At 45.2% G+C, this 21,741-nt stretch overlaps 4 protein-coding genes, 1 long non-coding RNA gene and 1 other non-coding gene across 6 annotated transcripts; 4 read left to right on the top strand and 2 right to left on the bottom strand.

Annotated features, from left to right (window-relative positions):
- Positions 1-924: 924 nt before the first annotated feature.
- RPL3L (ribosomal protein L3 like) lies at positions 925-6,257 on the bottom strand. The gene is made up of 10 exons (XM_053471524.1): positions 6,127-6,257; positions 4,651-4,843; positions 4,373-4,541; positions 4,156-4,291; positions 3,877-4,063; positions 3,151-3,311; positions 2,830-2,931; positions 1,749-1,844; positions 1,338-1,457; positions 925-1,039 (listed from the first exon to the last, which is right to left on the bottom strand). The coding sequence occupies exons 1-10, from the start codon at positions 6,250-6,252 to the stop codon at positions 983-985; spliced, it is 1,347 nt and encodes a 448-aa protein (XP_053327499.1). The 5' UTR covers positions 6,253-6,257; the 3' UTR covers positions 925-982.
- Positions 6,258-7,886: 1,629 nt separating this feature from the next.
- Positions 7,887-9,619, top strand: NDUFB10 (NADH:ubiquinone oxidoreductase subunit B10). Its single transcript, XM_053471530.1, has 4 exons — positions 7,887-8,108; positions 8,756-8,894; positions 9,042-9,181; positions 9,409-9,619. The coding sequence occupies exons 1-4, from the start codon at positions 7,961-7,963 to the stop codon at positions 9,519-9,521; spliced, it is 540 nt and encodes a 179-aa protein (XP_053327505.1). The 5' UTR covers positions 7,887-7,960; the 3' UTR covers positions 9,522-9,619.
- Positions 9,620-11,267: 1,648 nt separating this feature from the next.
- On the bottom strand, positions 11,268-14,423 carry RPS2 (ribosomal protein S2). Its single transcript, XM_053471527.1, has 8 exons — positions 14,337-14,423; positions 13,093-13,233; positions 12,811-12,900; positions 12,591-12,698; positions 12,326-12,499; positions 11,932-12,091; positions 11,497-11,588; positions 11,268-11,412 (listed from the first exon to the last, which is right to left on the bottom strand). Exons 2-8 carry the CDS (start codon positions 13,228-13,230, stop codon positions 11,317-11,319), a joined length of 858 nt encoding a protein of 285 aa, XP_053327502.1. The 5' UTR covers positions 13,231-13,233; positions 14,337-14,423; the 3' UTR covers positions 11,268-11,316.
- Positions 14,424-14,472: 49 nt separating this feature from the next.
- LOC128501890 (uncharacterized) lies at positions 14,473-15,629 on the top strand. The gene is made up of 2 exons (XR_008355065.1): positions 14,473-14,513; positions 15,304-15,629. It is a non-coding gene; the product is annotated as an uncharacterized LOC128501890 (long non-coding RNA).
- LOC128502513 (small nucleolar RNA ACA64) lies at positions 15,038-15,165 on the top strand. Its single transcript, XR_008355143.1, has one exon. It is a non-coding gene; the product is annotated as a small nucleolar RNA ACA64 (small nucleolar RNA).
- A 2,364-nt stretch (positions 15,630-17,993) lies between the features above and the next one.
- On the top strand, positions 17,994-20,723 carry RNF151 (ring finger protein 151). Its single transcript, XM_053472022.1, has 4 exons — positions 17,994-18,011; positions 18,732-18,877; positions 19,318-19,414; positions 20,141-20,723. The coding sequence occupies exons 1-4, from the start codon at positions 17,994-17,996 to the stop codon at positions 20,531-20,533; spliced, it is 654 nt and encodes a 217-aa protein (XP_053327997.1). The 3' UTR covers positions 20,534-20,723.
- Positions 20,724-21,741: the final 1,018 nt, after the last annotated feature.

The following is a 21,741-nucleotide window of genomic DNA, read 5'->3' as shown; positions in this document are numbered from 1 at the left end:
TTTGCAGCACATGACTTGGAAGCACCTTAGAATGTAACGTAGATGGATTTCACAGAGCATGACTTTTCCAGACGCAAAAAGAGCAGAACAATCCCAACACATTCTTCTCTGCGATATACTGGGGTCAGATTAGTCCTAACAGTTTGTTAACCAACTTTATTGGTGTAATGTTGTAGAATCTTTATTGGTCTAATGTTGTAGAACCCTCACAATCATTGGTCCGTTGCCCCCCCCCGTGAATGTTGACGATGTAAAGCAATAAATAATCACCCAGGTCCGGCTAATCCATAGCATCGCTCCCCACATCCAATAAATGAAAGAGTTATCATTTAATTTAATATTATGATTATTATTATTTTTTTTTTTTACTTTTGGGTATGTCGAGTTTATGTAGAATCCGTCATGGAAACAGAATAAAGTGTCAAACACGGTCTGAGTGTTATTTGCAGATATGGAGACACGTTCTATGTGCTTTGAAACTGGATTTCCTCGGGATAGATCGGGGGTTTTCGGGATTTTTATGGATTTCCAACTGACCTTATTTCAGTACCCCCCCCCCCATATTGAATGTCCATATATAACAAGGCAAGGTTGGAGCAATTCCAGACCAACTCCTACATTCAGACCAGTCGCCACAGGAGACGATGGAATCTTCTCACCAGTATGTACGATGACTGCTGGAGTGTTCATCTAATATTATCAGGTCGCTTTAAATAAGTATTTTATCGCATGTAACATACTTAATTTCTAACACAAAAAAAAAGGTATCCTTCTTTCCCTCATTGAGTTATATCGGCTAAACAGATACTGGCCCATTCTTGGGTTTATAGTTACACCAAACAGTGGCTTTAGGTGAGATGAAATGGGTTGTAAGAGTCACTAAAGGTCACACGCAAACGGATCATTCACAAGAAAAACATGAAATGACTTAATACGATGAGGTCGTTTTATTAGGAGGACAGTGACAGAAATTCCGTGACGTTTATAATTCTTCAGCCGGCTCCTGTTTTTCTTTTATCAGATGTTTCTTCTGGGGACCCTGTAACAGCACAAAAAGAGTTAGACCTAAGTTTTTATACTTCTAACCGCTTGGTTTATAGAGAGAGCACCGATGCCGCGTGGAAGAAATGAATGGCGTAGAGTTATTGGCGTGTCTGTTGATCTGGAATTCTACCAGGTTCTGATGGAATATTTAAGGGTGACATATTTAGCTTTCCTTCGTTGGAGCGATAGGTGGGTACGTATAGGCATTGTCCTAGGAACGTATACGGCACTTAGGAACGTATAGCACAGTGGAGACCGGCAGTAAGGAAGGCCTGGATGGACATTACACATACCATAAAGGCTCTTTTCTCCTGGTGCGTCTGGAAGCATCCGTGGCCAAACTTGGACGTGGTGTCAATAAACTTCAGCTCAACAGGGTCCAGGGCTTTGCGGCTGGTGTGAACCAACAGGGACTGGCGGGAAATAAACAGAACAGGAGAAATGTGGAGCAAGAACAAGCTGCTAATCACTAGAACCTTTCTAGGCTCACTTTTTGGTTCGCAGAAGATGTTTTCGCCCCACTCTATAGTTATTTGGGGTTTTTAAGCTGCCGTTGTTTAATACAGATTTTTTTTAAAATCCACTTATTATTTTTTCTCACAAGTGGAATTGTTTTCTTTTGCTTTGTTCTTATTTGGTTGTTTCTACAAGGAAATACTGGGGGGGGTTGGGGGGGTGACATGGTAACATGGGGACAGCCTCACCTTTCTCAGGGTCAGGACTCTCTTTTTTGTTCCCACGACACAACCCTTCACCATCACAAAGTCGTTGTTGACAGGCCCATAATGGGGGAATCCTCCCTGTACGCAATATAAAGAAAAAAATGAGGAAGAGGGAATAAAAAAAACATGGGAGCGACTGGTTAATATTTCATCTGGCCACAGACTAAAAAAATGTACTTAAAAAGAAATCATAAATCCAAAGTCTCATTAAAAGGGTTTCTTGACATTTAAATGCAATTAATAGCATATTTTGGTTGTTACGGTGATACTAAAGTTTATTCGCAGACTAGGAGTCACTACAGGGGGTTCTTGCGTGGATTTTTCTTGGTACCTCCTAATTGTGCTGACCGCTTTAAAGGTGCTATTCACTTAGAAAGGGGTGAGCCTGGGGTTAATGGCTCATTTCTTTGGAACCCCCCAGCCCCCCCCCCCGATCAAATACTTACACATACAGAAACACCCCCCCTCCACCTCTGCTTCCCTCTACTCTTCTGCCCTGCACCACTAACCCTAGGCTCACCCCTGTCACTCTAACACATACGCTGAGACACACACGCTGACACCAAACGCTAACACACACACTCATACTAACACCATAAACTAACACATACACTATATAAGCAGCCATACACACGCTAACACCATGCACTGACATCCACACACACTAACACCATATGCTGACACACGCTCATGCTAACATCATACACTGAAACGCACTCTAACACCGTACAGTGACGCACACACAGGCTAACAACAAACACTCCGTTGCCAGAACGCCTGGGTGCTATTCACCCATGGCAGCCCAATGCAGATATATGAGTCATGCTCTATACCTGGGGTCCCGTTAGTAGGAAAAGCCCACCATTCAAAATACAAAACACAAACATAAAGATCTCAAACGTGACAAATTCTCTTGAAGACTAAAATGGACAAACTGCGGAGGGAAGCAATTATCAGCACGCCACGCGCGAGGCGTCACCGACTAATTATGTAATTATTTTTCTCATTATTTATTGATTAATGTCATCATATTCTGCAGCAGTTGATATTCTAATCTCCTTACCAGTGGTGTAATGGATTTGTCTGTGATGTCGTACTGCGTTGCTGCGTTATTCTTCACAATTTTGCCTTCCTGCATATGTATTCCTCGTCCGACGCGATAAATCTGTGTGACGAAGAAATCATTCAATTAGTAATTAAAGCAGAGATCGGCCAAAAGGACAACTGGGGGATCTCAGTAGTTCCACAGGTTGCTTCTATGATAAAGCCACGATATCTGTATCTCATTCAACATTTAGTACAGCCGTAAGTCACCATTACTGTCAGGGCAGGCGAACAGACAATACAAAGTAATAAGGGGCATTTCACACACCCCCCCAAGTACCTTCTTGTTGATCTCCGTACGATGGTGATAGCCCTTCTGGCCAGCCCGGGCCATGCTATAGGAGACTCTTGCCGGGTGCCATGCTCCAATACAGGCCACTTTTCGTAGACCCTTGTGTGTTTTGCGTGGCAGTTTTTTGGTGTGCCAGCGGGAGGTGACACCTTACACAAAAAAATGTAAAAAGATGAGAACTGCCCATATCGCTTAAAGCATGAGTCGCAAAGATGTTGCTGTTGGTTAATGCCGGCTACAGGTCGATGGAGGTAGTCACCGTGATTCCGTGCAGTAGAGGACTTGGTCATCCTTGGGCATTGTTGGTCATCCTTGGGCATTGTTGGTCATCCTTGGGCATTGTTGGCCATGTAGCTGCCCGCCTTTGCGTACACAGGGCACGGTGGTAGTGCACACTCACAAGAGTTCCAGCTAAAGGGAGCCGTGGGGTTCTGGATTTCTGGATAATATCAGAACCCAGTCCTGTCTCTCTTATTGTGGGCCTTCAGAGCCATTGGTCCGTTCCCCTACACTACTCCACTATCTTTGCACCCTGTCACCTCTGGCAATGCTATCACTGCATTTGCTTAGGGGTGCTCCTAGAGCTCTGTAATATACGTTGACCGTTCCTAGGTCCTGCTGTTCCTCACCCAGTCCCCATCATCACCCCTACCAACCTATTCCCTTTCCAAAACATATATAATACATCGAGAACGAATAACACTCAGCATTTACCTTTCACTCCTTTGCCTTTGGTGACTCCAATCACATCAATCATCTCATCCTGGCTAAAAACAGAGTGCACAGAGATCTGCTTCTCCAGCTTCTCGTGGGCCCAGTCCACTTTCTCAGCCACGGTGCCACCATTCAGCTGGATTTCCATAACGTGGGCTTTCTTTTGCCGCAAGGGAAGGAGCTTCATCTACGCAGGGCAGACACAGTCAAACAGAATAATAATGAATGCATTGAGGAGGCATTTCTTGCGTCCAGTCTTGATCTGTGAGCCATACTCACCTGAGTGTGGACAATAACCCGGATAACCTTGCAGTACTTTTTCATTGCCTCAAAGTCTTTCTCCAGCTGTTTCTTGCCTTCCGCGTCCTGCCATTTCTTGCAGTATTTGGTAAAAGACTTCTTCTTGCTCTTGTACCTATGGGAACGAGTAGACAGAGGGTCAAAGTGTATGTTGTGCCGTCACTCTAACCCATAACTCTCATCGGTTCCTCCTCACCAGTTTCTGTAGAAGCGTCTCTTGCATTCATCGCTGATGTGTTCTGCAAAGATGGTCTTCAGACTCCGTAAGCCCCGTGGTGTTTCCACGTAGCCCACGATTCCCACCACAACCAACGGCGGCGTCTCGATAATCGTCACCGCTTCCACCTCCTCTCGCTTGGAAATCTCTGAGTGTTAATGGAACACGGTTATGGAACGCTTGAGTAAAGGAGAGAATAATAATAATAACCCTACTATTTGCCCTGATGACTTCATTTATGGATAGAGGCCACTTACTGAGTCCCGGCCTGTGGATTTCCCTAAGTATGTGGGTCATCCCAGCCTTGTATCCCAGGAAGGCTGCTAGGTGGACAGGCTTGCTTGGGTCGTCCTTGGGCCATGTCTTGACTTTGCCCCGGTGGCGGTGGCTACGCTTGTGCTTCAGGAAGCCAAGGTGTCCGTGCCGGGGGGCCGAGAACTTGCGATGAGACTACGAAAGACGACAAGAGAAGAGTAAATTCAAAAGCAGCCTGACCCATGACAGCCCCAGATCACTGATGATCAAGGAAATATATATATAGTAGTCGTGTAGTCCAGGAGCTATTGAAGAAGAGACCTCTGTGGTGTTAACGTGCTTACGTGACACTTTGTCTTCCTCCACCAATGATGGTCCACTAAATAAGTGTCATAAGAGTCTAAAAATATCTTAAAAATGCATAACGAGCTTTTTAGACACTTTTAATGTTTTGTTAATTAATGTAAAGTAAGTTTAGACTCCAAAAAATCCTGTAAATAGAGGGAAAAAAGAGAACTTTGGCATTTTTCTGGATGACTTAGTTAATTACAAAGCCAGAAACAAAGAGCTTCAGTAACACCGTTGCCTAGAAGTGGATGATACATTTAGGTTTCGTTCCCTATATACAATTTGGGGAAACGTAACGTTTTGCTTTTTTCCCCCTAAAATCTAGAAGTGGCCAGGGCTGCAGTCATCCCACGTGCTTCCTATTAAACATCTTGCTGAGCGAGTTAGGAACGGCAGCGAGAGATTCACCGCGACTGTAAAGTGATCCTCGTGCTTCTGTGAGATCACTCACCTCTAAATATCACTCTCTCTCACACATTTACTCTAACGCAGCGGACTTGGACCTTCTCCGAGCCGGCCCTCGGCCCCCCAGACACGCGCTGCTTCTATCTGCCGTTACGTTTTACAATTCAGATTACACATTATGCATTTTTTTCCATTAATGGAGAATTAGGACACATAGAAACGTAGAACCTGCCGGCAGATCGGCCCCCATTCAGCTGTAAAGACTCAAACCTTAATCAGTCATTGGTCCCGTCAGGAGCTGTATGCCTATCCCACGCATGTTTAAATCCCCTCACTGTATTAGCCTCTACCACCTCTGCTGGGAGGCTGTTCCACTTATCTACCACCCTCTCAGTAAAATAAAACTTCCTTACATAAATACACAGATACAGATTAAGGCTCTCACTTATTATTTTCTTTTACTTTTTCCCTCTAGATGTAGAAAACCACAAACAATATATATATTTAACCCCTAACAAAACAATACATTTATTCTCCATCACCCCCCCTCCACCCCAAGAAAAGGATCTGAATCCCTTTTCGAGTTAATTACAGAAAGATAAGTAAAAAAAAGATTGGTGGGGGTAATTGTTTGTGATCTCTTTTCTCAAGGGTTAACCGATGCTTTCCTGTACAAAATTAATGAAAATGAGCAAAAATCTAAAAGTTTAGAAAGGCATACAGACCATATCACTCGCCCCGCCGCTGGCTGCCTTCGGAAAGAGGGCTTCGCCGAGTGTTGATCGACTCTGATACTTAAGAATTTGGCAACACAAATTTAGATTCTGGCTTGGCGTCCTTTTGATATTCATTTCAAACCCAGGGGAAGACGGAAGGGTGATATTAATAATCAGGCCGTCCTATGGGGGAAGGTCACATGTCCTTGTTTTGATTTATTACCTGGGTGATCTTAAACCTATGAAGGTGGCAACGCGATGATACCATGGACACCGGGGCAGCCATAGTCTAGGATTAGGTGCCGCTGCGTGTCAAGGGAGAATCCTCGGGGATGGGATGGATCGTGGCAGATCCTTACGGTCACCCGGTGATTTACACCGCCGAGTCACAATGTGTTTGATTTACAATGCCGCAGTTGAGATACCAAAATAAAGGAAGCTCGATTGAAGACACCTTTCTGATTTCTTAAGGAAAGTTTTCCAAGGGTAGCCAAGGAACCTTTTGGTTACCGGAAAGCTGGTTTGTAGAAGGCGGTTTTGGTGTTTTAGGGCAAATATTTATAGTCTCTGGATCTGCGAATTTATTTAGTACCCCGGGTGAGGAATGAGGGGACAGACACTCCATAAGTAGCCGTATCATAGAGCAATGACTGGATTTATCCTAGGGGGTCCGTGTATGGCGGCAGGTGCCAGGAGCCGGGTGATCCTTTGATTTCCAAGATGGGGCCAAACCCAGTAAATTCTCTACCAAGTTATGCCGATTTTCTCCCCATCCAACGCTTTTCCCACCCCTGCCATTAGCTATATCGCTTCCCTGTCCTTCCTCCATATGAAAACAAACAAACAAAAACAGGGGCTTCAATAACCTTAATAAAGTGCTGGAAACTACTGCTCGTTATTCACAATTCACTAATAATCACTACTATCATTAAAATAGGTTTTCAAAAATATTGCGCTGTTTTATATTTTAAACCAGGTGAAGTTTTTGCCCCATAATATAATGTTTTCAATAAGCTGCATATCAGCCGTTTGTAGAGAGAGAGTTCTCGCTCTGTTATCTGAGCCCCGATCTACTAAACACCTCGACTCCTTAACGTATTGCCTGTGGGGAACCCACAGAATGGCTCAGTCTTAATCACCCAGCCAGACTCTCTGACTAATGAATGTCTATGGAGAAACAGACTTCATTAGCATTGCCATAAAGCATCAGCTCAGTGCGGTGTTTGAGCCGGGAAAGTCACCCAAAATATCACATGACTGCCAGCAACGGCACCTCCAGGTCTGCAGATAAAGGGAGTTTATTGGAACAAAATTAGATAAAAACAGGTTTTTGGCAAATTGTAAATTAATTCCTTCTTAAAAATGGCAGCATAAATAATGGTCTCCTGGGAAAAACACTTGCGCAGGAAGCCCTGAAGTGCCCATCTATTAAAATGATGCCTTTTCCAACCCTACATGGTATCCCCACACCGCCCCCTGCTGGCTGGATTACGCGCCACTTCTCTCCCATCGTATCACTGATCACTGCTGGGAGGACCTGCGAGGTTTTATTTGTAACCGAGGCTTGGAACGCAAGTCTCGCTCTCATTGGCTGTTCTCATTATTTGACTGTATATTAGCTGCCCGGGCAAAGCCTGTCTACAACCCCTTCTTGTTTGTTAATAATCCTGTTGATGAGGGTATTAGCTTGCGGGTGTTAGCTGTATCTCTCACCGCCTGTGAGAAAAAAAAAAAAAAAAAAAAGAGCCCGCCTGTGCTGTGTGCAGGTTTGAGCCCTCCCAGCCGCCGTCGCGCGTCCTGTGTCCGCCATATTTGCAAGTGCAGGGCCGGGGTGACCTGAGAGATGCCGTCCGACCATGATAAGGACGTGTACCCGGAGCCCTCCAACCGCACTCCGGTCCCGGACCGGCAGAGCGGCCTCCCCAACCCCTCGCTCATCCTAGGGAAGGTCTTCTACTATGCGGTGGATTTACCGGTTACCTCCTTCCGTGGTGAGTGGGGAAGGATAGGGGAGCCTAGGGGCAATCTGACAGGCTGTGGGGCAGGGTATAAGAGCATTATTCAAGCCTAGCATTTCCCAGTGTATGCCCCCTAGCCTCTCATTTTGCCTCTTTGTCCCCCAGTGTATGCCCCCAACCTGTCACCTTGCCCCTTTATCCTCCAGTGTATGCCCCCCAACCTGTCATCTTGCCCCTTTATCCACCATTGTGTGCCCCCCCCAAACCTGCCATTTTGCCCCTTTATCCCCCCATAACCTGTCACTTTAGTCCGTACCCCAACCTGTTGCCCTGCCTTTAAATACCTCTAGCATGTAACCCCGTACCCTTCAATACATGCCCCATATGACAAAAGGTCATTCGTTAGGACTTTTACGGACACATCGGCAGCTGGGTGATAAAAGGGCGAGAGAAGACGTTATACGGAAGAATCTGGGGATTTAGGGCCAAACCGATGGGATAACGATCGGCTCCGGCCAAAGTAACTAAGTAAATATAGAGAAGATGGTGGTTACGCTTATGGGAAACAAGGGGTTAAAGAACCTTGGAGATAAGTCTTTGTATTTAAGCAGATTGACGAAAAAGTACCAAATGTGTAAAAAAATGCATTGATGATGTAATGTGACGGCTTTATCCGCCAGATTGGGTTGAGCGCCAGCAAGCGAAGAATAAGTATTATTACTACCATAGAAACTTCCGCCGCGTGCCGGACCTGTCGGAATGCGAAGTCGGGGACTACTTGTGTTACTTTGAAGCCGAAATGCAGTGGAAGAGGGATCAGTGAGTATCTTTATTAATGCAGTATGAAAAATACATGGTCGGGGTGTGGGGGAGAGATACCCAAACTTTGGAAAACTTGCATTTCTGGCTGCCCCTTATTGTATAAACTCTGTATTTTATTTTTTTTTTTTTTTTTTTTTTTTTTAGCAAAGTTGATCAAGAAATAGTGAAGATCATACAGGAGAGGCTGAGAGCGTGCCAGCAGAGGGAAGGCCATAGCTACATCCAGAACTGTGCCAAGGAGCTGGCCCAATTCGCAGAGGCAGCAAAGGGTTACCAGTCTAGATGTAAGTTGTCTATTTTAGCGGGCAGAATAACTAGAAAAGTAGGATATCTAGGAATATTTACCTTTTTAAGTCCAAACCGCATACAGCAGTGATAGCAGCGTAGACCTTAAAGGAGTCTCTTGCTCTGATGTTCCCAAAGTTTGGCGAGATCCGTATTGAGATGCCCAGGAGAATATAACCGGATAGATGCCTCTCGGAGCCTGACGATTTCTTTGCTTCCTGTTTAGATGGTGATCTCGGAGCGTACGGTAACGCTAGAAAATGTCTCATGAAACAGAAACACAGAATGATCGCAGAAAGGAAAGCTGCAGCGGCAGCAGAAGAAGCAGCTGCCTCATAAACGGAAAGAAAGCGACGGAGGCGGTCAGCCAGCCCATGTGTGTTTTCACTTGTGTCGTAATCCTGGAAACTGTAAAATCTAATAAATATTATACGTTGGGTATGAGTGTTATTGGCGCTGGGAATGGTGGCTTTTAGATCTATTGCCAAATGTTTGCGGGCGTAAAGCTGAGCCCGTTCACCCAACCGAGTGGCTTCCAAGGAACAGTAATGACTGGAAGCTGCACCTTAACTACAGCCATAGGTGGGTAACAAATGCTCGTTGCGGTCAAGAGGTGGGATTTTTTCTGAACTTAGAGTCCAGGAAATCAGACATAGAATGACTTCTGCCAACTATGTTTGGCAGCGTGAGGACGATTAAAGTGCTGGGTCAGTGTTGTGGAGGGCAAGTAGTATTTGAGGCAACATCCTCAAGAGCAGATGTTGAGGAATGCCGTGTTTGAGATGGGAGAGGAAGGTTGTCTCTGGTTAGGTGAAGATGTTTGGAGGAAAGGGAAGAGGCAAAGAGAGAACGGTATGAAGTGGAGATGGGAAGTATAAGTTGAGTGAGTGCATGCTAGAAAAAGTAAGGTCCAGGGTGTGAGTAGGGAAGCCCTGCAAGAGTTGGTGAAAAGTTGCCTGGGAGAAGGGGAGAAGTAATGAGGGAGCAACAAAAATAGAGTCCTGGTGGCTCTTCATAAAAGGACAATAGAGATGGTGATTGTGGACGTGGTACTTTGGTGGCAGTTGATGAAGGATCGGTGGAGTACGGAAGGGAAGCCACCACGTTCCTCTACCACCCTTTAAAAGGCCTTGTTGCCCTCCCTGGATAAAATAGTTTAATGCCAAGAAGCTGGTTCTTGGAGGGAGACACCTCAGTCTCCAAAATCAGTTCAGGTATACGATGGGTCAGAAAAGCTCCATCGCCAGCCAACACCTTCGTGGTCAGATGTTTTATGGCACAGGTTATTGGAGCCACAATTGCCAAGCTTGTACCGGAGCTGGCCGTTCGTTACATCTGGCAGATGAAATGGGCCAAGTAAGTTTCCTACATGCAGACGAGCCGAGGACAAAAGCGTATTGGGGATTCTGCAGAAATCCAGGATTCATGCAGGAGAAAAAAAAAATCCAGTTATTTGATAGCTAGTGTCCTCCGAAGAGTGCTAACGGAATACACTAAAGGCTAGAAGTACTGGAATCCGGAGCCCAGCCATCCAAAAGCTGCCCAATAACCCATCTGCTGTTGCAACCAGGCTGCAGATTGGGGCAGCATAAGCGGGCTCTAAAAGTATACCCAGATAGTTAGAGCCATTTAACATAATCTGTAAAGTAGCAATGCTCAGGTGGCATCGCATGCTTTCTACTTCTGCAGATCGACTCAATATAGAAACTCTATACGCATCAGATGTTTCCTGGCCCATAACTTACATTTGTACAGACATGCCCACAATCTTTTGGAATCGCATTAAATTTACGCTTGTCTGACAATTCCGCTCCCAGCTTTGCTACCCTTGCGCCTCGACATCCTTGAAACCATCTGCGCGTCAGACGCTGTAACAGTTTAAACAAGTGCCAAGAACCGGCCCCTGACAGCTAGAATGCCGACGCGTTTCACACGGAACGGACCCATGCTGTGAAGCCAAGTTCCTAAGACCCGGCATGAAGGCTCAATGGATTCTAAAACTTCAGGAAACTCGATATATGCATGGAGTGTACCAAACAAAACCAAAAAGCACCCTTTTGAATAAAAGTAACAGAGACAATATACTTTTGTCAAAACAACGATGTCATTTTATTTATTTTTTTTGCAGAGAGGTCTAGGAGGTTGGTGGAGTGGTAGCCGCGGCCGCCGCAGCCTGGGTCCTCTGCACGGACACTCTGGTGTGAGTCTTCGCCAGATGATCGGTGTACTCCTGGGGATGAACAGACGAGGTGTGTTAATGCCGGCACAGAGTGATGAGAGTCACTGTGCTGAACACTTATTAGGGTATAATTACCTGGTATGGGGACTTTGTGAACACAGTCTCCTTCCACAGGTCAGGAGTCAGGTAGCTGTAGGTCTTTGAGATGGCATCAAAGGTAGCCTTAGCTGCGGAGGAACAATATAAACACCATTGAGTTTTTCCCTTGCCGCGTGGAAAGTGGCAGCTTTGATTTACCAACAGAGTCCATTGTAGAGCCTCAGAAAAGGAACAACGTGATCACGTTACAGGATCACCTTGCCGTGCATTAAGGGCGCATTTCCTTTCTCTCTCGTGTAACGACAGTAACACTATGTGCCGAGTGTAACTGAGCAGAGCTGAGAGATTAACGTTAAATCTAATCTTACAAATTATGCTTTAAGAAAAAGCCTTCAGCCACTTAAACACCCCAGCGCTTGTATTTCATTAACACCCAGCATGTAATTGCGCATGGAAGGGCAGATCACTCACCAAAGTTACCCAGGGTGGCAGTGCAGCCCCTTGCTGATGTATAGCAGTCATCAATACCAGCCATCATCAGCAGTTTCTTGGGGACGGGAGCGGACACAATGCCTGTACCTCTGGGGGCTGGGATGAGACGCACCAACACAGAGCCGCAGCGGCCAGTCACCTAGAAAGGGCAGAAGGTATTAAGTGAGTCCACTTTACAGTCCAGAGCATCAAAAGATTGACAATTGGGTGCAGTAACTACAAGAAACCCATTAGAACCATCAAACAACCAGCCATTAAGGCATGTCACGGCACTTAGGTAACCACACTAGGTCCCTTCCCCTGTGACATCTCAGAAGATAGTCTACCCGCTGACATTACATTACCCAGGTAGTCCCTGTTCTCATCTACACACCTTGCAGGGTACAGTGTGAGGTTTGCCGATCTTGTTACCCCAGTAGCCTCTGCGAACGGGTACAATGGACAGTTTGGCCAGGATGATGGCTCCACGGATGGCGGTGGCAACTTCCTTGGAGCACTTCACACCAAGACCCACGTGGCCGTTGTAGTCACCAATGGCCACAAAAGCCTAGAATGAATAAAACAGGCATTAAGAATCCATTGTACTGATCCCAGTTAGCAAACATCATTCATAACACTCTGCATCGAGGAAGCCGTACCTTGAACCTTGTTCGCTGACCGGCACGGGTCTGCTTCTGCACAGGCATGATCTTCAGGACCTCGTCCTTCAGAGATGAGCCCAGGAAGAAGTCGATGATTTCAGACTCCTGCAGAAGGAAAACGAGCAGAATTAAACAAAAAAAATCTTTAATCTAGGAACCAGCCAGTTCACGACCGGCTTAAGAGCCAAAGCAGAAAGACGTAATAAAGCCTCTTTACCTTGATGGGAAGGGAGAAAAGGTAGATCTCCTCCAGGGATTTGATCTTCATATCCTTCACCAGACGACCAAGCTTGGTCACTGGAACCCACTGGAAGACAGATGGTACGTTACAGACGACCCGCATGAACGCTCAAAAGCAAAGCCGCACTGCATCGCTTGCACCCTAAACCTATATAAATAAATCTGACAGTGACCTCATTTGACCTCTGGTTTTAGTACATGTTTCAGGTTTACTCAGAACTTTTCAAGAGCCCAAAGCGCAAGTTCTGTGAATACTCACTTCCTTGTCGTCGGCCTTCCCACCACGGGCTCCGCGGCCTCTACCGCGTCCCCTGCCTCTTCCGCGACCACGGCCTCGGCCACCACTGCCAAAGCCCCCGCGGAAGCCTCCTCTGTTTGCACCGGCGTCGTCCGCCATTTGCTGTAATAAAGGACAAAAAAAGAATGAGAAATAAGGCTCCGGAGCGACCAGGTAGAAAATACAGAGCGGAATATACAAATTCTAGCTTTATTTAAGGAAATTAGAAAAAGGGTGCGTGAAATTGTGACCGCTATAAGCACCTAACCTACAGTGGTCAAAATATATCTAATATTAGACCGGCACCCAGTGAAACCGCAATTCTCAGAACTAATTTGAGACAAAACTACAGGATCTCAATAAGTTCGGCTTCGAGGAAGGAAGTAGGAAAGAGTTAAATACTTAAAGGGGTTTAAAGTACAGTTGGGAAGTTTACCTCAAAGGAGAAGTGTTAGAACAAGAGAGCAGAATCTAGAACTAGGGGGTGAGATGGAATGGAAGGAAGGTTTTCTTCCCTTGAGTGGGTGGTAGGTAAGTGGAACAGACATCCAGTAGAAGTGGTAGAGGTTAATACAGTGAGGACATTTAAACATGCATTAGATCGGCATATGGATCGTGATCAAGAAGGGGCAGACTGGGTCTGATCTGCCATAGCATTCGAGGTTTCTATTAACAGAATAAATATACTACAAGTGAAGACAGACTGACAGGCAACCGGCATCAGACACGTAGGACACACCGACAATCAGACATTTAACCCCCTTTAGTTACAGGAGAGGCCATTGTTTTAAATGACAGGACGCACTCTATACACAATCGACTTCAGGCCCCTAGATAAGAAAACGAGGAGCATCAAGGGCCACAAAGCTCGAGTAGACGTAATATACAGTATAACAGCAACGTAACCCCACCAGGGAGAGGCGCGGATATATTATTGGGGCGGTAATGTCAATTTAATAGGATATTATTAGCAGTTATTTCACATTACATCACGTGACATCTACACCCAGCAATAGGCATTCGTAAGCCAGGCCTCATCTTTAGCACCGCTATAAACCCCTCAGTTTTAGCCAGAATCCCTCCAATACCCGGCCCCTGATTTCACTAAACATCCCAGCTTCGCATCGCAATCACGAAAGTGCTATCAAGCCGTGAGAGCCGGCGGATGACAGTGGATTATCGTGCAACCCCCATCCCAAACCATCCCCGCTGCCTCCATCACTTACGTGATTTCGATAGTTCAGAAGGCCGAAATGAGGCGGAAGCGGACTGATATACCCAAGGAAGTGTCGCGAGATTTGTAGTGAGCATGCGCGCTTCTGCCCGTGGGCTGCTGTCTATAAATAGCCGTGCACTGAAGGATGGTTTTCTCTTCTACGCTGGCTCGAGCTGGGGCAGTAAGGGTGAGTGTGGGGTGCGAAAATGAACTACTACCTTTATTTTAAAGTTAATTGGATTATTTTATTGCTGCGTTATGAAGAGTTAATAGTATTGACTCTTGGCGCTCTTAATTCTAGTACGTATAGGCCGTAAGTCCACAGACCGACCTTCATAACCTTGGGCTGTGTTATAATTAACCATTTTGCTGGGAAAAAAACAAAATAAACATTTGTTGACGTTCGTGTGTAGTCTCTACTCTATATGACCGTTTCCTGTGTGTTTTGTGAGGGATATAAAATGTAATTTGGTGCTCTTGGCCTAGCAACCAGTGGGGGTTCCAGTTGGTCGCTATGGAGATACCGCTTATACAAGCACTGAGCCACAGTTGCTTTTAACACATAAGCTCTGATGCCCCTGAATATGTTTAACTAAATAAGGCTTTAGTGTCGCATTAACCATAAAGTGTAAAATAGGTTGGAGGGATTTTTTTTTTCTCTCTATAGTCAGACAAAAGCTATGGGGGGATGGGCTGTTTGTCATATGTGGCACAGACTGAAAATTGCCTCTGGTGTTGTCCGTCACTGTTGGTGAGATACCTGTGCCTACATAGTCCTGGAGCATTATGCTCATTGCCCGCTCCTAATGTGGTGTGATGAGACCCGTGTTCCGACAGCTGAGATTACCGGCCAGCTGGCTCTTTGTCGTTTCTAGTAATATCGTGACGCTTATTGACATTAGAGATACGAATGTCCCGTTCATCACCTTCAAAATGGATAATTCTGCGGTTTCCTGACTGTTAATCTCTATTTCCAGGTGTAGCATGGCATGGAGCGTCGCTTCGGAGGGATGATGGATTCGCAGAAGGTGGTGGATACACACCGATCAGCTGTAACATTATGAACGCTGATAATCTTATGGCACCTGTTGGTGGGTGGGATAGATTGGGCAGCAAGTAAACATTTTGTCCTCAAAGTTGATGTGTTAGAAGTGGGAGAAATGGGCAAGCAGAAGGAGCTGAGCGACTTTGACAAGGGCCAAATAGTTATGGCTAGACAACTGGGTCAGAGCATCTCCAAAACGGCAGCTCTTGTGGGGTGTTCCCGCTATGCGGTGGTCAGTACCTATCAAAAGTGGTCCAAGGAAGGAAAAGCGGAAAATGAACAACGGGGTCAGGGGGCTGCCAAGGCTGTTTCTGATAGTTAATGCTGGTTCAAATAGAAAGGTGTTATGTATGGGGCTGCGTATGCGCAGACCCCTCAGTGTTCATGCTGACCCCTGTCCGCTTCCAAAAGTGCCTATAATGGGCTTAAGAATAAGAACTGGACCATGGAAAATGGGACAGCTGGCCTGGTCTGATGAGTCACGGTTTCCTTTACATCGCGTGGATGGCAGGGAGCGTGTGTCGCTTACCTGGACAGCACATAGCACCGGGGTGCATCCATGGAGGCTGCACTTCACAACTTACCTGACTTAAAGGACCTGCTGCTAACGTCTTGGCACCGGTTATCATATCATGCCTTCAGAGGTCTAGTGGAGTCCATGCCTCTACGAGTCAGGGCTGCTTTGGTGGCAAAAGGGGACCTATGTGATATTAGACTGGTGGTCGTAATGTTATGGCCAATTGGTGTATGTAACTATATGATTATTGGTGTAAAACAATCTAAAACACTAGCGTGGAGGGGTCCTAAGAGGGTGACATCATGGGTTGGCCCACCCATGGAATTTCCATTACCTCATTAGAGCCACAGTGCTTGACTTGCGTTTAGAGCTTCCAGTCTCTGCGACTGGTGGCAGCTATGGTGTCTCGTAATATTATATTTGGGCTATGTAGGTATTACAAGGTAGATTCAAAGCCTTCCGTTATTTATTCTATATAGCTGTCATATTATGCGCTGCCGTACAATGGGTAAATAGGACATTAGAATGTAACATTTCAATTTCCAGAAGCAAGGTGTAAGGAGGGTCCTACTCATACGGGCTTATGATATTTGCGGCGGTGTCTCCGGGCGGCCTGTCTGGAAGGTGTAACTGGTTTGTACATAAATTTCGGGATCTGCATGGTTGGTGTCTCTAAATGTCTTAACTGTATGTTTTTTGTGTAATTCGAAATGTCAATAAAGTTTATCTGAAAGTGGAGTGTCTGTAATTTGTTTATACAATTTTTATAGATGATAAAATTAGATGTTTTAAATACCAGCTCTGTTTTTTTTGCGGTTAAGATGGTAACCAATAAAACCAGGGCCCTGTTCGATCGAAATAATTTACGTAGTCGCGCTGACCTTCAGAGAACACTTCTCGTACTATTTAGATCGGCATATCGGAGGCTACGAAGAAAGGAGTTACTAAACAAGAGCTAATTAGTACCGAGTAAAGAAGACTGAGGTACGCAGGTTGTTTAATGTAAAGTAATGCATTTGGGTTCCTTTTGATAAATCTGTTGTATAATTATTGGCTATTAACCCTCTGCATCCATTGTTTGAATGGGGCCTTAATATGTAAAATGATTTTTCATACACATGCGATCCTATAAACCATTAGCACATACAAGTCCAGATCTCCATTTACAGAACGGACATCTGGCTCTCTGTGACACTATATATCCCAAGATCCTTAGCCACCTTTTCTAGGAGAGCTAAGGATAATGGGAAATGTAGTCCTGCAGCTGGAGGGCCACATGTTGATTTTCCCTTATTCTAGAACATTGCTAGGTGAATTTACGTATCTATAGGTTCTTTACTTACACGGGATGAGATCATTAACAATTGGGGAATCGTAAAAAATATTCAACCGCAAGGATGATTTAAATCCCAGATCTTAAATTGGATGTTTAAATCCCAGATCTACAGCCTGTAGCGACGTAGATCATTTATTGTTTTATCTAGTGCCGTCATATTCCGTAGTGCTGTACAATGGGTAGACAGGACATAACGAGCCGTATATAATTTAACAATCTGACTTCCAGAAATAATAGGCGGGGAAGGTCCTGCTCATAGGAGCTTGCAATCAGGGGTTTCCAACCTGCAGCCCTCTAGCTGGGCTGGCTGAGGAGGATGGGAGATGTAGTCCTGCAGCAGCTGGAGGGCCACAGGTTGGACGCTCCTGATCTAGATGTTGTTTTGCCGGTATGCGGTGGGGGATTAGCTGCTGATCAGCTGGAAGGGTATAGAACAGGCGCTGATTGGTCACTGGACGCAGCGGCACATGATCTCTGTCCGGTGAATGGTGTGTGTATCTAGAAGCGGCAGCAGATCGCTGGGGAGGTGGGATGATGGTGAGTACCCACGGGCTCTACAACCTCTGTTTCTTTACATTTAGACACATCTTGGACACTTTAAAGTTCTACATTGTAACAGAGAAGCTAATTCAGTGGCCAATCACTGAGGAAACCCCTCTCTGGCAGAATGAGGGTTAACTAAAGTTCCAGTTACAACCAGCGAGCATTCGCACGGCAGCTGTTGGTATGCGTCGGTTCTAAACTAGTTTCGGGGTGTTTAATGCTCATCATGATCTGTGACCCACAGGTTAGCACCGCTTTCAAACTTCTGTGGTGGGTTTGGGTTTAATGTCAGCTCAAGCTTGTATTGTTACTGAAAACTAAGCAGATCCTCGGAAACTACCGGACGCTACCAAGAGTAGACATAGTCTCTTTTAAAAAGTAAATGCTATTTGTTCTTTTTTTTGGGGGGGGGTAATTAGTGACAAAATCATACGTAGATGATCACCCAGCTCTGGAGGTTCCATCTGTAGTTTCTGCTGCTGGATTCTCAAACATGGTTGTTTGCTGCGGTACTCCGTTTACTCCGGTGGCACCGACCCTCAAGGACCTGGTGGACTAGCGGACCGGTGGGGAGCTTCTTTGCCGCTCTGTATGTTACTGATCTCGTGTTGAGACCACCAAGGATACTATGAGATATCTGGCATCATATAAACATTGCCCCTCCGCTCTTCAATTGCAGAAGGCCCCTAAATAATTAAAATACAACCCCCAACTGCCCCAGGGTAATAGTCTTTGGCTATCATTATTTGGATCTCGAGCAAGATTCCTTAAGGCTCCATTCAAAAGTGTAGGACATTTAAATATCAGCTCCAATCGAGATCCATGAACCGAGGTATGCGGCAGGAAAAGACACAGACCTCCTCCCCACGCGTTTCACACATAGGCATTCCCCTTCACGGGGGGGGGGTTCTCGGTGCTTTGCCTCCACCTTCACACCCCGTTGTTAACTTGGTTTTGTTCCCAGGGAGGAGGATATGACCTTGATATCTTTACGGAAAGACCTGACCATGATTTGCTGTGCTCCATCTGCCGAGGGGTTATGAAATGTCCCGTAATGATCTCCTGCGGCCATATCTTCTGCCGCAAATGCATATTGCAATGGCTGAAGAGGTAAGTGGCGTGTAATGGGGGTAAGTAAAAAGAAGATAAACCCCCGGACACAAACGTTACTACCTTTAATGATTTGTAGAGGACATCGCTGTCCTACGTTGGTTTCCTGACCTGACCAGTCTATGAGAATTGTAGTTTCCACTGTTTTGTCCCCATTTATTGTGTCAAAGTGTTAACAGTAACATTGGATCAAGCTCTCCCCGTCGAATTAACCTGTTCTGTCCACTTTTGCACATGCGCAATGTCGGCCCTGCAGAAGAAACGGTATAGACTAGACATGAAATCCAGCAAGAGGGACAGTCCTGATGAAATAGAGACAGTTGGCAGTTGCAACAATTTTAGTCCTTCAGGTCCAGGAATAGATCCACATTTTTCATGTTGAAAAAGCCCTTTCCATATACCCCGTGCTTTTAGGTAACTAATTATCTTTGTTTCTACAGGCAGCAAACATGTCCATGTTGCAGGACGGAGGTGAAAGGCAAACTGTATGTCCTGATGCACAAGCTGAAGAGGAAAATCAGCCGCCTTCAAGTAAAGGTAAAGTTTCTGCTCCATGACCTGGGACGGCTCAGCACCGCACAGGGCCGGCCCGACACATTACGCTGCCTGGGTCCACGGATGAAACACTCGGTACTCGGGACCTACCTCGTTATTTATCCTTACTTGGAAAGTGTGCTGTCAACTTTCTAGGGGTGGGCATCACTCCTGTGTTCCAATTGCCCTTTATCACTCCCATCACTCCTGTGTCCCAATGGCCCTTTATCACTCCCATCACTCCTGTGTTCCAATGGCCCTTTATCACTCCCATCACTCCTGTTTTCCAACGGCCCTTTATCACTCCCATCACTCCTGTTTTCCAATGGCTCTTTATCACTCCCATCACTCCTGTGTTCCAATGGCCCTTTATCACTCCCATCACTCCTGTGTTCCAATGGCCCTTTATCACTCCCATCACTCCTGTGTTCCAATGACCCTTTATCACTCCCATCACTTCTGTGCTCCAATGGCACGTGGTGTTCGCTGATCCAAGTTTAAGTTTAAAAGGCTAATTGATGGTTAGAAAACCCTTTTGCAATTATGTTACAGCCAGAAATGTCTGTATATATACGTGTGTATATATATATATATATATATATATATATATATATATATATGCATACACACAATGATGAGTCCAATAAGATGCTTCCATTGACCACATACAGATTTAAATACTCTATCGTATATAACGCATGGCCCTATGTGTGTGTTTTGGTTCCCTAGTGCCCTAATGAGCAGAATGGCTGTCCTGCACTCTTCCCGTTACTGCGGAGTGAAGAACACACCGAGTCCTGCGCGTATGGGTTGGTCGGCTGTCCCAACGAGGGCTGCCAACTCAAAGTCTTAAGGAAGGACATTTGCGAGCACAGTCAGAACTGCGACTACTGGAGCGCGATGTGTCATATGGGGTGCGGGACTTTACTGAACCCCGAAAATAGAGACGCACACAACTGCTACATGGAACTCAAAGAGAATTACGTCACGCAGCTCAATAAGTTAAAGCAGAAAGCCCGGCGCATGGAGAGCCTCTCCTCCCAGATGAACCGGCACATCCAGCTGCTCAGCGAGAGCCTGGGGGACGGGCAACCAGAGATGCCCTCGGCGGGGGCAGAGTGATGGCTTGGGTCTCAACGCCACTCAACGTGACACCCTAACTGACGCCCACCGGCTCCAAATATATTACATTTTTATTTATAACTTGCGTGGTGTAAAATTTCTCCAATTTGTATGATTTATATAATTAGACTGGTGTAACAGATGAACTGTGCGGTGATGTCGTGTTTATAATTAATAAATATTTATTAATCCGGAAAATGATCTTAGAAAATAATAATAATTTACCCACTGTTCAGAAAATATTAACTCCTACTTATTTCCTTGGGCTTTTAAAAAAGTTTATTTGCCCCGGGCTTTTTTTTTTAATTAATTTTTTAATTACCCTGGGCATTTTTTTTTATTAATTTTTAATTGCCCTGGGCCTTTTCTTTTATTTGCCTGGGCTTTTAATGTAGTGTTTCAGAAAAAAAAAATAAAAAAAATTATAACAAATAATGTGATTTAATGTAATTTGCAGCGTTTTGTGTAAAATTGTGTAAAAAAAAAAAGAAATACTTCCTCTTGATTCCTCACACTTTTTCTGCTGTTTCTATACACATTATCGGGGCTTTTAGGGCTGTAGAACCCTGAGATACCCTCATACCCAGCAAACATTCCGAGCTCCTAGGAAAGAGGGGCATCAGGGGAGGAAAGAGGGGGATGAAAGAGGGACATCAGGGGAGGACAGAGGGGCAATCAGGTAAGGAAACAGAGGCATCGGGGGAAGAATAAGCGACAGGGATTTGGGTCCTAATCAATGAATGTTGCTCCTGAATGCGTCAGTCACTCCAAAAATGAGATTTGTGACAATCCGCCACAAAATGTGGTGCAACCCACGAAAAAAAATTAAAACTGTTGGTTATGTTAATACATAGGGTTACGTCACAAGGGCCATTTAAAGCATTGTGCCTATTGTGTCTTTATGATCCCCGTATACCTCACCCCATATATTTCATGAAAATTACAACTATTATGTAGGTGAAAAATCTCCACACCTTGGAGGCGGTGAAAAAAAAATTGTGTTACTTTCTTTAAAGTACGTTAATTAAAATCTTCACAATACCTCTCAATAAAAAATAATTGATAGAAAGATGCGTATCTTTTATAGTCACCCTACTAAAGGGACCGTGAATAAAAGCACTTGGGTGTACAAAGATGGCGACGAAAGTACGATAGCTAGAATGCTGGGTGTAGCAAAATGGCGGCTATCAGTAATCAGGTCGAACGAC

Source organism: Spea bombifrons, chromosome 7 (genome assembly GCF_027358695.1).
Source record: "Spea bombifrons isolate aSpeBom1 chromosome 7, aSpeBom1.2.pri, whole genome shotgun sequence".
In the NCBI taxonomy this organism is placed as follows: Eukaryota; Metazoa; Chordata; class Amphibia; order Anura; family Pelobatidae; genus Spea; species Spea bombifrons.
Note: the sequence above shows the minus strand (reverse complement) of the source record. Positions and strands in the feature narration are given on the sequence as shown.

What these genes read in the sequence shown, in the direction of transcription:
- RPL3L (XM_053471524.1), bottom strand. Translation starts at nt 6,252, where the DNA reads ATGAATATCAAAAGGACGCCAAGCCAGAATCTAAATTTGTGTTGCCAA. An exon ending in GGGTTATTGTCCACACTCAG is followed by an intron (nt 4,064 to 4,155) that starts GTGAGTATGGCT and finishes TGCCCTGCGTAG; the next exon opens with ATGAAGCTCCTTCCCTTGCG. An exon ending in CAAAGGCAAAGGAGTGAAAG is followed by an intron (nt 3,312 to 3,876) that starts GTAAATGCTGAG and finishes TTTTTGTGTAAG; the next exon opens with GTGTCACCTCCCGCTGGCAC.
- RNF151 (XM_053472022.1), top strand. An exon ending in ATATTGCAATGGCTGAAGAG is followed by an intron (nt 18,878 to 19,317) that starts GTAAGTGGCGTG and finishes TTGTTTCTACAG; the next exon opens with GCAGCAAACATGTCCATGTT. An exon ending in TCAGCCGCCTTCAAGTAAAG is followed by an intron (nt 19,415 to 20,140) that starts GTAAAGTTTCTG and finishes TTGGTTCCCTAG; the next exon opens with TGCCCTAATGAGCAGAATGG.
- NDUFB10 (XM_053471530.1), top strand. Translation starts at nt 7,961, where the DNA reads ATGCCGTCCGACCATGATAAGGACGTGTACCCGGAGCCCTCCAACCGC. An exon ending in ATGCAGTGGAAGAGGGATCA is followed by an intron (nt 8,895 to 9,041) that starts GTGAGTATCTTT and finishes TTTTTTTTTTAG; the next exon opens with CAAAGTTGATCAAGAAATAG. An exon ending in AAAGGGTTACCAGTCTAGAT is followed by an intron (nt 9,182 to 9,408) that starts GTAAGTTGTCTA and finishes CTTCCTGTTTAG; the next exon opens with ATGGTGATCTCGGAGCGTAC.
- RPS2 (XM_053471527.1), bottom strand. Translation starts at nt 13,230, where the DNA reads ATGGCGGACGACGCCGGTGCAAACAGAGGAGGCTTCCGCGGGGGCTTT. An exon ending in TGCCACCCTGGGTAACTTTG is followed by an intron (nt 11,589 to 11,931) that starts GTGAGTGATCTG and finishes GTTCCTCCGCAG; the next exon opens with CTAAGGCTACCTTTGATGCC. An exon ending in TCACAAAGTCCCCATACCAG is followed by an intron (nt 11,413 to 11,496) that starts GTAATTATACCC and finishes GTTCATCCCCAG; the next exon opens with GAGTACACCGATCATCTGGC.